This window comes from Grampus griseus, assembly GCF_964374135.1.
Source record: "Grampus griseus genome assembly, chromosome: 10".
In the NCBI taxonomy this organism is placed as follows: Eukaryota; Metazoa; Chordata; class Mammalia; order Artiodactyla; family Delphinidae; genus Grampus; species Grampus griseus.
Genome location: NC_139004.1, coordinates 67,230,757 through 67,247,189, shown reverse-complemented (window position 1 = coordinate 67,247,189; position 16,433 = coordinate 67,230,757). Strand labels below are relative to the sequence as shown.

Here is a 16,433-nt window from a genome sequence, read left to right as displayed (position 1 = left end):
GAATGTTTAATAAGGACTATATTAAAAAAATAGATTTGAAATAGCATCAGGGAGAAGGACAATACTCTCCATGTTTTATTCATGACTGTGTTTCTTTTTTTTAAATAATTAATTAATTAATTTATTTATTTATTTTTGGCTGCGTTGTGTCTTCGTTGCTGTGCACGGGCTTTTTCTCTAGTTGCTGTGAGCGGGGCTACTCTTCGCTGTGGTACGCAGACTTCTCATTGCAGTGGCTTCTCTTGTTGCGGAGCACGGGCTCTAGGCGCGTGGGCCTCAGCAGTTGTGACTCGCAGGCTGCAGAGCGCAGGCTCAGCAGTTGTGACACACGCGCTTAGCTGCTCTGCGCCACGTGGGATCTTCCTGGACCAGGGCTCGAACCCGTGTCCTCTGCATTGGCAAGCGGATTCTCAACCACTGCGCCACCAGGGAAGCCCAGGACTGTGTTTCTTATCCTTTGAAGAAATTACCGCCATATGGATTGAACTGCAGGACCAATTAAAAATGTTGAAACAAACCAAAGAGAATTTTAAATAGACCCTGACTCCCTGCTCCGATACAATGCCTCTGCCTCAGTGAGCTAGAAAGCCTCTTGTACCCCCACATCACAGCTTTTAAGGGGGCACGTGTTTGTCCTGTCTCTGGCTCCAAGTGCTGCTTGGGCAGGTTTCAGTGAAGGGCCCACAGGAGGGTCTGCTTGGCAGGAAGATCCAAGGGGGCTGGCGAAGCAGCTGAGCTGTGTGCAGACTGCTAGCCAGCCTGTAAGGAGCGCCCCATGGGGAACTGCTCATTTAGGTGATGAGGAACCCATGTGAGGCTAAAGGCGCTTTGTCTGCTGACGGTAGCTCCCAGTAAAGCAGTTCTACTCTATTAGGATCAATGCTTATCTGCCTCGCTGGCATCTCTGCCCTAATTTGTAGCCCTGCTGCTCCAAGCCTGCCCCCCCAACCCCCAAGGGTGAGCCAGGACACTCTGTCAGCCTTGAGGATTGTGCTGGAATGCTGGGGGTTTTGAGAGCTACCTCGGAACACAGGGAGGGAACGCCCTGCAGATACAATGCATCCCATCTACATCTTCTCTCTTGGTTTCCTTCCTTCTGGCAGGAGGCAAAGCCAACTACACAACTACTAACCAGTGTCTGAAATCCAATCACTTCTACCAGCTTGGGCAGATGTGTGTTTATACATCCTTGTTGCCCCCACTGACAGTGATGGCACAAAAGTTGCACTGACTTGGCTCACTCTACTCAAACTGGAAAGGAAGGCAAAAGCCTGGGACTCCAGACTGTCAGTCTTTGTACTTCTGTCTACACACAACATTTTAGAAGCAACAGACTCATTCCTTCAAAGGAATGTGGACAATAGCAGCCCTCAGCAGTAGAGCCCAAGCCCACCCCCACATGGAGGGTTGGTTCGGTCCTGATGGTCTGTATGCTTTAGGGGTCAGAGGCCTCCTCCCAGCTTCCCTTACTGTCTGCTCCCTCTTCCCTGAAATGAAGGACCAGCTCCCATCTTCATGCCTCCCCTTCCTTCTTTTTTTTAAAATTTATTTATTTATTTTATTTTTGGCTGCGCTGGGTCTTCATTGTTGCGCACCAGCTTTTCTCTAGTTGTGGAGAGCGGGGGCTACTCTTCGTTGTGGTGCGCGGGCTTCTCATAGCGGTGGCTTCTCTTGTTGCAGAGCATGGGCTCTAGGGCACGTGGACTTCAGTAGTTGTGGTGCATGGGCTTAGTTGCTCCGTGGCATGTGGGATCTACCCGGACCAGGGCTCGAACCCGTGTCTCCTGCATTGGCAGGCAGATTCTTAACCACTGCGCTACCAGGGAAGCCCAGGAGCACTTTTCTTGCATCAGACAGGTTTTGCTTTTCTGGAGCCATTAGAAAAAAAACCCTGAATGCTTTTAAGAGAACTGGTTAGCCCTATCCACTGGTTCTGTCAGGTATGAAGGTACAGAAACAGAAAAGTTGGACCTTCTGTATGAGCCCAAGAGAATGGTTGTGATAAATACCCCTTTGAGGATGAGCTCATGAAAGGGCTCACTGAGTCATCTGTTCTCAGTACAGAAGCTGCTCCCCCAGCAATTCACACCAAAGTCAGGGCTGCTAGAAGGAGGGGGAGATCCCTGACAAGGTAGCCTACGGAGCCTCCCAGTCCTTCTCCCCTTCCTGCTTATCCACAATACTCAGGCAGGTTTTGCATTACCTTCCCTTGTTCATACTAACCTTTAAACCTGCTTTCTTGACACTACTGTAGTGTGGGGTGAAAAGGGGACCATTAATGCTCACGTGTCCCACTGCTGGGCTCAATCAGATAAGCATAACTCTACTCTGTACTCTATGCCCATGGAAAGAAAAATAAGCTAATATACTAACAACACTTATGCACACTCACACCATGCTTATGCCATTCCCTCAGAGCTGGGAGGGCTTGCTGGGCATATGGGTAGGTGGCAGCTCCAGGTGGGCTGGGTGCCAGGAAGACAGACCTAAAAGTGTACTGGCATGGGGCCCTCTGTCCGTCTCTGGACCAGCAAGGAGAGGAGGCTTTGGGCTGGCACTGTGGCTCAGTCATGTGTGGCTGGCTGACAGCTAAGCATGGGTCTCCTTTCTGGGCCAGGTGAAATGAGAGCTCCTGAGGTTTTGGAAAGGTTCCTGCTTACCAGTGTGTTCCCTACATGGGTGAATGTTTTTGACAAACAAAAGTCTCTCATGTTGTGTAAAACTGATGAATGTTTTCTGATTTATGAGCAGAAGTTATTAATGTTTAAATCTTTCTTTTTTATGATAAAAAAGCTTATTTTAAAAAACCAATTTCCATTTAAGTCTGGAGTTCAGCCACTATAGTTCCCTGAACAATCCTGTTTCAGCTTTTTAACATGCTCAAAGCTGAGTAATGAGAGAACAGCTTCAACAAGTTACACAAGTCCAGCCTTTCCAGTGTATGGGCCATAGGTGGGTCAGAGGGCCCCACAAGGAGCTCTCCCAGAGATTGGAGCAGAATGGCTGGGAAGTCCCAAGGAAGTCTGAACCAATGCTGACAATGCCTGCTAATTCCACAGAATCAAGTTTAATAGAGAATAACCCCAATGAGAGGAGCCCAGACTATGCTGTAAGGAAGGGAAATCCAAGACAAGAACACGTACCCGTAAGAGGCAGTACAGGCCTCCGTTGGCTGTGGTTAGAATCCATTAATTTTTATAGCTCACATTTTCTATAGCAGAGCAGAAAGCTACAATAATTTAAGTAAATCTAATAAATATAAGCAGGGGGCCCAAAGCCCTTGCTGTTGGAGCATTAGTATTTACAGATGTGCAAAGCTGGTATGTGGGGTTGTCTCTTACATCCCCAATCTGGAATTGGCTTCCAAGCCACAGAATTAAGCTGTTATTTTTTTTTCCCCAGAGAAAGTCATGCTGCCTCCATATCTAACGCACACATATGGGCCTCCACCCCCTCACCACCCCACACAGTACCCTCTGCAGCTGCTGCCATCCCTGTAGCGTTAAGATGCCATGTAGTACAGTAGAAGCAGAGACGCTCAAAGCCTTGCCTAATAACACCCACCTTGCCTTTGTTGAAGTAGTGGATGATCTTGCGGCACAGTCCCTCTTTCCGCTGCCACTCTGTCTGGGATGGGTAATGGAGGAATTCCCGCAGTGGCCTTTCCTCCCACTGTAGCAGCTCACAGTAGAGGAGCAGAGTGAACGCAGCTTCTGTGGGGACAAGGGCTATGGAGGTCCAGGGGCAGCCGGGTGCCAAGGGACCAGGCTAAGCAGCATGCCAGCGCAAGGCATGTGCAGCCCAGATCAGGGTTGCTGGATACCAAAGCTGAGATAGAGGGGCTGTCCAGCCAGTGAATAGCCCGTGAACACAGCACGAAGGAACCAAAGATCCTAGTAGACACCTTCCTCCCTTAGCCTGGTCACCTGCTCTGGGCGCTAGATAAAGTATGGCTCAGGTACCTAGGGGCCTGTGTACAGGTTGCTTTGCTCTGGGACACACTGACATGTCAGAGAGAGTTCTTGGGTTCCTTTTTGCTCAACTGACTAGAGCTTCTTTTCCAACCTTTTCAGAACTGGCTCTGAGGGGTAAGCACTGACTAAGGCTTTTCTCAGCCCTCCCGAAGCCAGCCTCAATGCCTCCAGCTCCATTTTCTGAGCTCAGCATGGCCCTGGGAATGACCCTTTCTCCTTATCTTGACCGTTTCTAAAAGGACCAGAGAGAAGGAGTGTGTACGGTGATAACTGTGTGATGGGCTCCATTCCTGGAGGAAGCTAAAGTGGATGCTGGGCCCAAGGCGGGGCCCTGTGACACCTCCCATACATGTGGAACAGTTGGAGAGGGTTTACAAAACAACCGCAGCTAAATGCTGTAGCTTCCTAAATCCCAAAGAGTCAGTCAGACTGAGTTACAGCAGCGGCTCATGGTCCCATGACACAGTCTGCTCTTTCCTGTTCTATCTGCTCAGTTTTAGTGGGCATCTCCTACTAGCAAGTTAATTAGTTCTAGCTTCTGCCTGGCCTTCAAGGCCCTATTCAAATCTGCTCCCCATGACTATGAAGAATCTCTTTTCAAATTATCTAGTGATCCACTTCCAGTTTTAGCCAGGTATATTGCCTGCAGCCACTTTCCAGGCTCCTGCTCACGTTTGCGCTCTGCCTATGCTCTGGCTACTGGACCCTCCTGCCCAGGGATATACGTGCCTCCTCACTGGAGCTGTGAAGCCCCTTCTCACTGGGAACAAGCCCATGAGGCCCTCAAGGCCTCCCTCTAGAACTCAGAAAACCATGTGAAATCCTTTTCTTCCCTGCCAATATTCTTTTCAGATGTTATTCCTGAGGCCACCAGAGGCAAGGCTCAGCACCCTCTCTCTGTCTAAATTCCTGACATAGCCTCTCAGTGATGGCCCAGTCCTCCAGGAGTTTAGTAAATGCCTCTATTGATACATGGAACTTTTCAGTCTATCACTTCACTGCCCTCTCAAAGGGCTGCTGGGATCATGGGTGGAAGTGACTGCAGAGAATGGCAGGTTCATCCCAGTCATTTCAGATTTAATTCTTGCCAAGCTGTGTCAGGAAAGGTGGAATCTATGCAAAACACTCTTTAACATCTAACATAAAATAAGGAAGGAGGATTCTGTGTTTCTACAAATTCATCTAATTCTCGTAATGCTGTGGACAAGAATAGCTTGAATTTCCTGGTCTATCACACAAATTCAAGTCCTATGGCTCAAGGGCTAAGATGTGATGGCTGGTCACCACAGTGAAGAAGTGGCTATTTTGGGGGAACTATGATACAAGGTAATCAGGCAGGACACACATGGGTACACATATCTTCCTGACTCAAAGTGGCGCTCAGTAAACAGAGTGTGACAGGTATGTTGAAATGCTTTTAAATTTGTTCTTTTAGAAAAGGCCGTAGTAATGGATTAAATTGTAGATACAGTGAAAGGGTCCCTGTCTGGTCTGTCAGAAAGTAAGGTGAACATTCTCCATACTCTCCACTGGGAGCTCAATGTGGGGCTGTTGTGTACTTGCAGGGGAGGAGCCCAGACTGCAAGGCAGGTCTGCCAGCAAGTTCTGGAAGTCCCAGGGTTAGGCTGATGTTCCTGTGTTATGGCCTCACTTAGTTCCAGCTGTGAAGGTCCTCAGAGAAGTTCTGCTCATGAAGAGGGACAGTGAGCTCAGGATGCTCTGAACCTGGCACACCAGAATTTGGAGGTCACCCTTGAGGCCTCAAAGCGGGTGAATAGGAGGCAAGGAGAATGGAAGAGCTTTGGGCAGCAAGGCACAAGTGGAAGTTCCACCTGCTTTTTCTCCACCACGTTACAAAGGAGTTGAGGGAAAGGAGTGAGGTGATGGGCATCATGGGTCCTGACACTCTGCTAAAATCTGGGAGGCACCAGCTCAGAGCCTTTCTCTGCCAGCTGTGCATGTATGTCCAGTCTGTCCTCATGGGGAGGCGTAGCTTCCCCTTCCCACTTACCTGTGTAGTTTTCGGCCTGCAAATGCATGTCACAAAGCTTATGGATATAGCGGATATACATCTCTTCTTTGTTAATCTCAGATTTGTAAAAGTTCTGTAAGAGAGAAGGAAATATAAATGAAGATGGGAGAGGCTGCTGCCTGTGGAGGCCATCTCTGAACTCCAGGCAGCTGCCCAAAACCCTGGGTGTGCTGGACAGGAGGGAGAAGACAGGCCGTGGAGGTAGCCAGCACCAGGAAGAGAAGGGACCAGCCAGAAGGTACGCCTGCTGGGGGTGAAACCTCTGGCAGATCTGCAGGAGCCCTGAGTGATGAGACAGAGGAAGAATACCAGGGAAGACTGGAAATTAGAGTATGTCAGGGTTGGCGGGACCTTGCCAAGAGGCCAGGCTAGAGCTCTGTCCAAAGAGAAGCTCATTTCATTCCTTTCCCAAGTAGGAATGTGAGTGATGAGGTGCAAGTTTCCAAGATACCAGTAACAGAGCTGATGTCCTGACTCAAACCCTTAGGCTTGGAACTTCCCTGGTGGCACAGTGGTTAAGACTCCATGCTCCCAATGCAGGGGACCCGGGTTTGATCCCTGGTCAGGGAACTAGATCCTACATGCATGCTGCAACTAAGAGTTCACATGCCACAACTAAAGAGCCTCCCTGCTGCAACTAAGGAGCCCGCCTGCCACACCTAAGACCCAGAGCAACCAAATAAAAAACAAAAAACCAAAAAAACCCCTTAGGCTTATAGCCATGTATTGTAGAAAGGACAGGCCAATCACAGGGCAGGACAGAAGCCACACTACGAGGCAGAGAGGAGGAAGAGCCCATATTCTCTCACCATCAGGTTAACAGTGCAGCCAATCTTCTTATTCTCTGTCTCCTCTCCTTTCATGCAATCCCTGGAAGGGAGAGCACAGATGAATGCACAAAGTGGTGCCTCTGGGACAACACAGAGACCTGCAGTGTCACTGAGGCATTAGTATGTCCAAACCCCAGATGAGGATGCTCTCCAACAGAAACTTCTTCCACAGATGAGACTGTACTGTGAGCTCCCTCTAAGCTTTGGACCCACTCCTAGGGTTCAAAGATCTCTGTTCAACTGGACCCCTTGCTCTGGTGGCAGAGTGTAGAGCCCAGATGCTATATCAGGGCATTAAGTAACACCTACCAATGCCTTCAGCACAAAAGAGTATGTCAGTAAAGTAGAAGGTTAAGTCCTCAAGTTTCCAAAAGGGGAGGCACAGAGCTTTCCTTAAAGGGCAGTTTTCATTTTGTAGGACAGTGTTTCATAGAAGCCAAGACACTCTACTCTAGGGACCTACCTTCAGGACCCTGTGGCCACAGCAACCACGGCATAACTGCCATGTACATAATCTCATTCGCTTTTCTCCCTATAGTGTCCTTCCTGTGCACTAGTCTTTGGAATCCCCTCTAACTAGGAGCAGTTGCTTTGGAGCTTTTTTTCTGATTTAGGGGTAGCTTCGGCCAGAGCTGAGCTGCATTCATGCTGAGTAGCGCTGGGTTTAGGAGGGGTCATGGCTGGCCTTCCAGACACAGAACAGCAGGAACACTGAGAATGAATCCTTGCCTAGGGAGGGCAGGGACTGGTCAAAGCCAAGCTCCTCTGGGGAGGAGAAAGGCCTAGCACAAGGGGATGAAAGAGAATGAGAACCAGACTGGTGAATCCAGCAAGAAGCTTCCTGTACACGCAGCTAGCTGGAGTCCCAGATGCTCTCCCTTGGCATCTGCATGACATGTAGCACAGAGAAGACAACTATTGCTTGGGTCTGGGTTTCCTCTATCATTCCTCCTCATTCCTTATCACCTTCCTCTAGGTTCCCAAAAGGCACTCTTAGCTATCACCTGAACTCTACTGACAGAATAACTAAGGCTGCAATGGTAGCATTATTGTTACTTTTAGGCAAAGTCAAAAGCCATGATATGACTGAGAAGGCAGGCTTTCACGAAAAAATGAATTTCACATGAACTCCCAGACTGAATGTATCATAAAGATCTCTGAGCTCACAGGCTGCCTCCTCTAATCTGCGCATGGCCAGGATCAAGGGACAGAAATAAACAGATTTTACACAAAGAATGGAGGCATGGAAAAGTTGGGTCCCCCTTCCCTGGAAAAACCAAATGAAAGTCCTCCTGGGTCACACTTCTGTACCAGGTGATATTTTCCTGCCCATCTGCCACATGGCTCTGAGGAAGGTCTGCGCTAAGGACCTAACTTGCTCTGGAGACAGCCTTTCTCTTCCTCTCTGCTGTGCCCATTCCTCTGAGCCTTGACTTTTCTGGATGAAAAGCCAGAAGGCTACATGTCCCTGGGATACCTCCTGGATACACGTGCCCACGTATCGGGGGTAAGCCCAGGAAGCCCTGGCCTACCCTTGGGAGAAGGCTTTCTTCCTCTTTCTCCTTGGCCATCAGGAGATTTCTAATGACTGGTGATGGCACACAACACCAGAACAGTCCTACCTCTCATGGCCACGAGGTCTCAATTTTAAGGTCAGGGGATCCTCCTGCTGGGGAGAGCATCTGACCAGAGAAGAGGTCAGGTAGGTTCCTGAGAAGATACCTGTAGTCAAGAAGGCGTTCCATGAGGCGGGTGACCGAGGTTACAAAGGAAATGCCGGTCTCGCGCCATGTTTCCTGTTCAACTTTCTCCAGCAGGCTATTGGTGGAAGCAAACACAATGCACAATGCATGAGCCTTCCTTGGGCACCAGAGTAAGGTCCCAGAGCCCGTGGGGCCTGTGATGGATCTGGAGACGGCAGACTTACCACACTGCAGTCTTACCTGGGGTAGGGCCCAAACAGCTGGGTTCTACTCCATGCAGCAGAAAGCAAAGACAAAGCAATTACTGAACTGGCCAGCAACCAATGAACACGTTTTCCATTCTCCTGTGCAAGTTCCGAACTGAGGGAGCGGTTTCAAAGCCCCAGCCCCTTTAGGTGTACACACTGTGAGATCTGTTCCGAAGAAGCAGCGGAGTAAGAGTCCACTGAGGGATAGACCTGGCTTTGCCAATTGGCTGGCTGCCTCTATCACTGCTTAGAACCATCCTCAGCAAACATACTAACCAACGTTTTCATGTAAACCAAGGGAAAGATTCCAACCAGTCTTGAGGGCCCAGCGTGAAGGACAGTGAGTCCAGGAGTTACACTGTCATCTTCACTGTCATGGGATACTCCCATGTGAAATGTGCCAGAGCCAAGAGCTAAATGCCCAGGTGCTTTTCTCACTTGCCAGCCCAGGCTCCTGTCACCTCCAGGTAGCCTCTGACTTCTCCAAAGAGCCTGGCTTCTGAGATCCTCTGCCTTTTCACAGTTCTCTCCTAGGGGATGATGACCTAGATGGACTCTTTCTGTTTGCTCTAGTGATTATCTCAGGTCAAGGTCTCACTCTTGATCCTTTTGTACACTGTCCCTAGCTCCCTAAGGTCATGAAAGTCACCTAGAGTGGAAGGCTCAGCCAGGGACCCAGCACTGGGAACTCACACCCACAGCCTGACTGCCGTTAACACTGCAATGATGACAACTGTCTTCCTTGCACACAGCATCTAACTTGAGCTGAGGCTTCTGGGAAAGTGAGGGTTTCCATGTGACCCATTTACTAGAGCGAGAAGGTAGGACCATTGTCTTTCACCTCTGAGCTGCGTGGAAAAAACCACTGTGTTCACATTTCCCAAACTCTGTTCTACAGAGCTCTGCTGTCCTGGAGGACAGAGAGAGGTGTTCTGTGAGCAAAAAAGCATGGAAGATGCTGATCACCACACCTTCCTTTTAGAGAGTTTTCACATCTTTCTAAATATTAAAGGCTTTGAGAAGTCCTATAATACAGAGGTCTGTTCGATTTTATTTAACTGAGTCTTTTCTAAATTGATTAGCCCATGATCCACTCCCACCTCCCCCCAGCATACCTACAAACATCTTCCCCAAACACAAATTGGGAAATGCTGCTCCTTGGTTATCAGTGGCTTTCAGTTCTCAGACGTGAACAGTGTTTATGTAACACTATTTGGTCAGGTAATTATTAATAGTAAGTTATTTTTGTGCTTTTTCCTTCATAGTAAAATCATCAGTTAGTGGCTTAGGAAGAGATTTCTCTTCCTTATTTCCACAATTAGAAACATCTTCAGCTAAAAGAGAAGTACTAAAGGATGGATTCATTTTCACAAATTAAAATTACTTAAATTTCAAATGAATTCACATTTTATTGCATGACTCATCAAGGAACAAAGTAGGCAGGGTGTAGCAGGAAGATTTCCCCCTCTTGAAACTGGAATATCTGGGCTGTACCCCCAGAGCTGCTTCTTACTGGCCATGCAACTGAGGCCATGCTACCACTTCTCTGAGCTCAGTGTCATCACCCCTACTCCTCAGGATAATATCTGCCTTGCCCACCTCACAGGTGTGTTGTGAGGATTAAATCAGATATGTCAACAAATTTTGTACACTGTAAAGTTCTAAGCAAATGTACAGTATTATTATTAGAAAATATATTACAGGCTTATCTTAAAAATGTCACTAAAATAAAGAAAATCTCAAAGCTAGAGATAATGAGTGAGATAGGAGAGGGCTCTAGAGCTGTAAATGTCTTAAAATTTTGTTTTTTAGGAAGATAAAATACCCAACTTTACTATCTCTCTGGGAGGACCACGGCTCTCCTGAGTCCTTCCTTTGGGCTTAGCCCTGTGGCTAGTCCTGTAAGGTCTCTTGGCCTCCATCAACTCAAGACAGAAGCCACAACTGGTGGATCTGGGACCCTTGACATCAGTCAGCACAACCACCCTGTTTCACAAATGGAAACTGGTTTGGAAGGGGGTATAATTTGTTCAAGTCACAAAATTCATGGCAGTGTTTCTCAAGCTGATCGTACATTCTTACAAAGCAGAGATTTAATTCCCTCCCTCCCCCCACCCCGAAATGTCAGCCTTGAGCCCTCATTGAGTCCCCATGAACTGTTTGCCCAACTAGATACAGTACATGGTATGAAGATATACGATGATCCTTTTGCTATCAGCAAATCCAGGAGCTCAGAGTTATCACCCGTCCCTACATCTTTAGTCAACTATGGCAATCCCTGAGAGAGCTTGCTGTCATGATGTCACTTTCTTGTTGACAGAAGGTGAGCACTGCTACCACCAGGAACAACCCTGGTCTCTCCGGATACCCACACTCTGAAGCCTGCCCAGTGCAGGTTGCACCGCTACCCTTCATTAGCCCACTTCACCCCCTCCCCCAACGTGAGGTACTTGGGGCTGAAGCAGCTTACAGCAGGCCGAAGAGCTCCCTGTAGCTCTCATCGCCTTTCCCTTCTGACACCATGCTGTCCAGCTTGTCAATCAGCTCGGCCTCCACCTAGAGGGAAGCAGAGATTTTGTAAACCCGAAGTGACCTCAGAGGAAGGATGGGAAATCCAGCCCCTGTGATACGTGAGGATGGTGGGGAACTGCTTCCTGATTTTTTCCTTGCACCAAATAAATCCTAGAGAATGCAGGATCTCATCTACAGCACTGAGAAACCACCCTGCCTCCCCAATCAGGAAGGGCTCCCACTCCAGTGGTTTAAATGAGTTGGAACTTACACATACGTCTCAGATACTCTTTTCCCTAGGGGCAAAAGGCAAGGACTCTCTGGTGAGAGAAGTATTTCGGATCCAAAAGAGGCCTTTGTCAAGTGTTTTTCTTTCTTAAAAAATGTTCATTCAAAGGAATTGGTATGTATAAAATACATTTGGTTAGAACTTTACCCTCTATCAGCCAGCCACAAAGAAAGCTTGCTTTGGGAGGCTGGTCCTCACTTTAATGGCTGGCATTAGTCTGGGCTGAGGGAGATGTGTTTCCTTCAGAGAGTCCCCTTCAGGATAAAAGGCTCTATTCTTTGTCCTCACAGGACCTAAAGCCCTTGGAGCTGCCGCCCCTGCCGCTGCCTCGTCACTGGGGCCCCCTGCACTTGTTATTGGATTCTTAAACCATAAGGAGCAATACTGCATTCATTCCTACCTCACTAATCTGCAAGGCATTCAACAGTGCTAAGCCACTTCTCTATCAGGCCTCAATGCATACACTCTGAGGCGAGAAATTAGTTGTAAGTGATGTGAGATAAAAATCTTTTAAGCTGTTCATTAGCCTTTAAAATGTGGTATTGTGCAATTATTTATACAGATTTTTATATAAACAAAAAGTGGCATGGTTGCATTTAATAATGAGCTATAACAAAAGCATTTTCTCACTCCACATAGGGCCAGAGTCCTAAGACGGTGAAATATTAAATTAATAATTGAATTAGGAAATTCATCAAAGGCAGTTACAGTTTCTGAAACCCTATCAGCAGAAAATGAGAATGGATGAATAAATATGGCCCTTTTATAGTGGTCTGGTATGGCCAGGTGGAGACTGTTGTACATTTATGTTTGGCCTAATCAGTCAGCTGCTTGAATATACTTTCCAGAGGAAATACAAAGTCTGAGATCAGAGGTCCTTAGGGATCGAGGCCATCTGCCTTTCTCCGTGTGGAGAAAAGGCACCAGCAGGGACTTGCCTGCTGGGGTCATGTAAAGTCAGGTTGGGATTTCTCATCACACACGCAGGTACAGGTTGTGCTTTCCAGAACAGGGCAAAGTTGGGGAAGGGACCTGGAGCAGCAGAGAGTACAACAGCGCAAATGTGGGTGCAGCAGTTCCCTGGAGTTCTCAAAATGGGTCCCTGGGCCAAAAGCATCAAGTCACCAGAAATCTTGTTAGAAATACAAATTCTCAGGCTCCACTGGATTAAAAACTCAGGGGTTGGGGGGCAGCAGTCTGTGTTTTAATAAGCCCTCCGGGTTGTTCTGATGCCTATTCAAGTGTTAGAACTTCCGTATTAGGCAAAGGAGCTGGTGATGGAAGGATTCAGGGACATTACGTCCTCACTCCCTGCAGTGCTGATAAAGGAAGAAGTTACTAAGAAAAACTGAGAAATCCAAAATGGGACACTGAAGATCAATGTATGCAAAATCAATGTCTCTAAGTTAAACAAATGCTAAGTTCTTCAGATATATCATGTCGTAATTGGTAATACTGATGATTTCAGGTCTGCGGAGTTACTTTTATTTTATAAAACCAATATTCCTGAAGTGACACCTTGTTATTCATTCAACAAACATTTGTCCTGTGACATAACCAGCTGCCTACTTCTGTACAAAATATTTATCTATGCCTAAATTTCTGCATTTATGAAATGGTAATGGTGGTTAACATTCCTCTTCAGTGTCACTGTGCCCTAGCTCTTGGGAAGTGCTCAATGAATGTTAGTTTTGATTTTCATCTTCATGAACCCACCATGTCTCAGGCATGGGTTCTAAGAAATAAAAGCACAAGAAATGGTCCTGGCCCCAATAACTCATCATCTGGTAGAGGAGGCAGGGATAACAGCTAACACAGCTCAGCACGGGCAGTGCTTAGATGGGGCACACACAGAAAGTGGCCTGGGGTCTGAGTAGTCTACAGACAACAGAGGTTGTTAGAGAGACATAGTGCTGTAAAAACTTAAGAAACGTTTTTACTCTTTGATACAACAATTACAGGTGAGAGATTTACCTAAAAAAGTAACTTAAAATGGATATGTTTTTTGTAATGTTAACAGCAAAAATTTGGAATGAACCTAAGTTCCTAAAACTATGAGACTGGGAATTCCCTGGTGGTCCAGTGGTTAGGAGTTGGCAGACTTGGTGCTTTCACTGCCATGGGCCCCAGTTCGATCCCTGGTTGGGGAACTAAGATCCCTCAAGCTACAGGGCACAGCCAAAAAACAAATAAACAAACAAAAAAAACAAAAGCCCCACAAAACCTAGGAGTCTGATTAAATACACTGTGGTCCAAGCTATGCAGTGGAATACCACGTAGCCTCTAAACTGACAGTGTGGTGCAGAGAAGCATTAACTGACATGAAGGATAGTGATGACAAGGTGCTACTAAAAAAGGGAGATTAAAAACCAATATACACAATGGTTCCAAAAAAACCAATGTACACAATGATTCCATTTTTTAACTTAAAAAACTCTATGCATTGGGAAAAAAAGACGTGCCTAGCCCCTCTCCCCCACAAGTTACTAACAGTACAATTATGAGTTATATCTTTTCACTATAGCTTATTTGCATTTTAATTTTTCTATATTAAATAAGTATTGTTTTTATAATTAGAAGAAGTATTTATAGTAGGTGGTAAGAAGTAGGGGAGGAGTTAATAGAGCCAAAGCTGTGGAAAGCACAACTAGAACCAAGACCAAAAAGTCAATTGGACTTTAATGATTAAAAAGTTATTCGAGAGAGCAATGTCAACAAAAGTGGGTGCACAATATACATTAGACTGAACTGATAGGAGGGTGGGAAGTGGAAATGTGGGGATGAAAAGAGTAGACTACTCTTTTAAAATATGTAATGGCAAAGGGAAGCAGCAGCAAGATTTTTTTAACCAGGGACAACGAGGTTTACATGGCTTGCTGGATATCAGTTATTCATGACAGTCTTATTGGAGGAAAAAATGCTACCCATCAGCTGAGTCTTGAAGTGTGAGCCAAATGAGCTCCAACTTAGTCTTCCACAAAGCTAACCTTCCTTATTCAGTGTTAGTGATGGTTAAGTACAGCCCAGCTCTTCTTTAAGTAGACTCAGATGACCCATGGTGCAGTTGCACAATGTCATCTACTTCTTGGTAACCAGGTTCTCTCATCAGGCAGTTGTGCATTTTGCACAATTAGAAGGCACATGTTGTGCCAACATAGAAAAGCAACAGTTCTTTTCTGTTTGAAGTTATTATTTCCTGAAGTTCTGAAGGCAATAGAGCTTCACACTCTAAAAATGGATTCTTATCTTAAATACTATTTACTCAAGATAGAGAGCATCTATGAAAAACCTAGAACTAGCATCATACTTCAGTGAAACACTGAATGCTCTCCCCTAAGGTTAAGAACAAGGCAAGGAAAAAAAAAAAAAAAAAGAAGAACAAGGCAAGGATGTCTACTTTTATCACTCTTATTTAACATCAGACCAGAGGTCCTAGCCAGTGCAATGAGGCAAGAAAAAGAAATAAGAGGCTTACAGATTAGAAAGGAAGGAATAAAACTGTGTCTTTTCACAGGTGATAGGATTATCTAAATATAAAATCACAAGGAATCTACAAAAAAGCTTCTAGAACTAATAAGTGAGTTTAGCAAGGGTGGAGGATACTATGTTAATGTACAAAGCAATTGTATTTCTATATAATAGCAACAAACAACTGAAAATTTAAAATTTTAAATCAGAATAATTTATAATAGCACCAAAAAGCCCAGAAAATACTTACATATAAATCTAACAACATGTGCAAGATCTGTATGCTGAAACTACAAAACATTAATGAAAGAAATCAAAGAACACCTAAATAAATGGAGAGATATACTGTCTTCAAGGACTAGAAGTATTTATTAAGTACTATTAAGATATCAGTTTTCCCAATTTGATCGATCTATAGATTACAATGCGATCCCAATCAAAATCCAAGCAGGAATTTTTATAGATACTGACATGCTGATTCTAAGATTTATAAGAAAAGGAACTGGAATAGCTAATACAATATTGAAAAAAAAAACAAAGTTAGAGGATTCACACAACCTAATTTTAAGACTATAAAGCTACCATAATAAAGACTACGTGGTATGGTGACAGATTAGACATATAGATCAATGGAAAGACTAGTGAGTCCAGGAAGAGAACCACATACCTATGGTCAATTGATTTTCAACAAAGAATATAGTCTTTTCAACAAAAGGTGCTGGACATCCACATGGAAAAAGGAAAAATAAAAAGCCTTGACCCATACTTCACACCTATACAAACATTACCTCAAAACAGATCATAGATCTAAATGTAAAATTATAAACCTTCTAGAAGAAACAAAAGAGAAAAAATTTATGGTCCTGGGTTAGGCAAAGAGTTCTCATATATGATCCCAAAAGCACGATCCATACAAGAAAAATAATGATCAATTGGACTGCATAAAAATTAAAAACTTTTGTTCTGTGAAAAACATTGTTTAGCAAATGAAAAGACAAGCTAAGAGAAAATATTGGTAAATCCTATATTCAACAAAGGACTTATGTTCAGAATGTATAAAGAACCCTAAAAACTCAACAATAAGAAAACAAACAGCCCAATTAAAAATGAACACAAGTTTTGAATAAAATCATTTCACCAAAGAAGATACAAAGATAGCAAATAAGCACATTAAAAGACGTTCGGCATCATTAGTCATTAGGGAAGTGAAAATTAAAACCACAGTGATATACAACTACACACCTATTAGAATGGCTAAAATAAACAAAGAGATAATATCAAATTCTGATGAGTATACGGATCAACTGGAACTTTCACACACTGCTGTAGGGATTTCAAAATGGTATAGTCACTTTGGAAAACAGTTTGATAGCTTATA

General features: G+C 45.2%; 1 protein-coding gene across 1 annotated transcript in view; it reads right to left on the bottom strand.

The window, feature by feature from the left end:
• DOCK3 (dedicator of cytokinesis 3) overlaps window positions 1–16,433 on the bottom strand; it is a gene marked incomplete at both ends in the record, with an annotated part of 411,675 nt that overhangs the window by 28,373 nt on the left and 366,869 nt on the right. Inside the window, 6 exons of the mRNA XM_082663217.1 lie at window positions 3,565–3,713; window positions 5,986–6,079; window positions 6,816–6,876; window positions 8,559–8,654; window positions 8,780–8,806; window positions 11,258–11,343. Of these exons, the coding sequence (XP_082519343.1) occupies window positions 3,565–3,713; window positions 5,986–6,079; window positions 6,816–6,876; window positions 8,559–8,654; window positions 8,780–8,806; window positions 11,258–11,343 (513 nt within the window). The remainder of the gene's footprint in view (window positions 1–3,564; window positions 3,714–5,985; window positions 6,080–6,815; window positions 6,877–8,558; window positions 8,655–8,779; window positions 8,807–11,257; window positions 11,344–16,433) is intronic.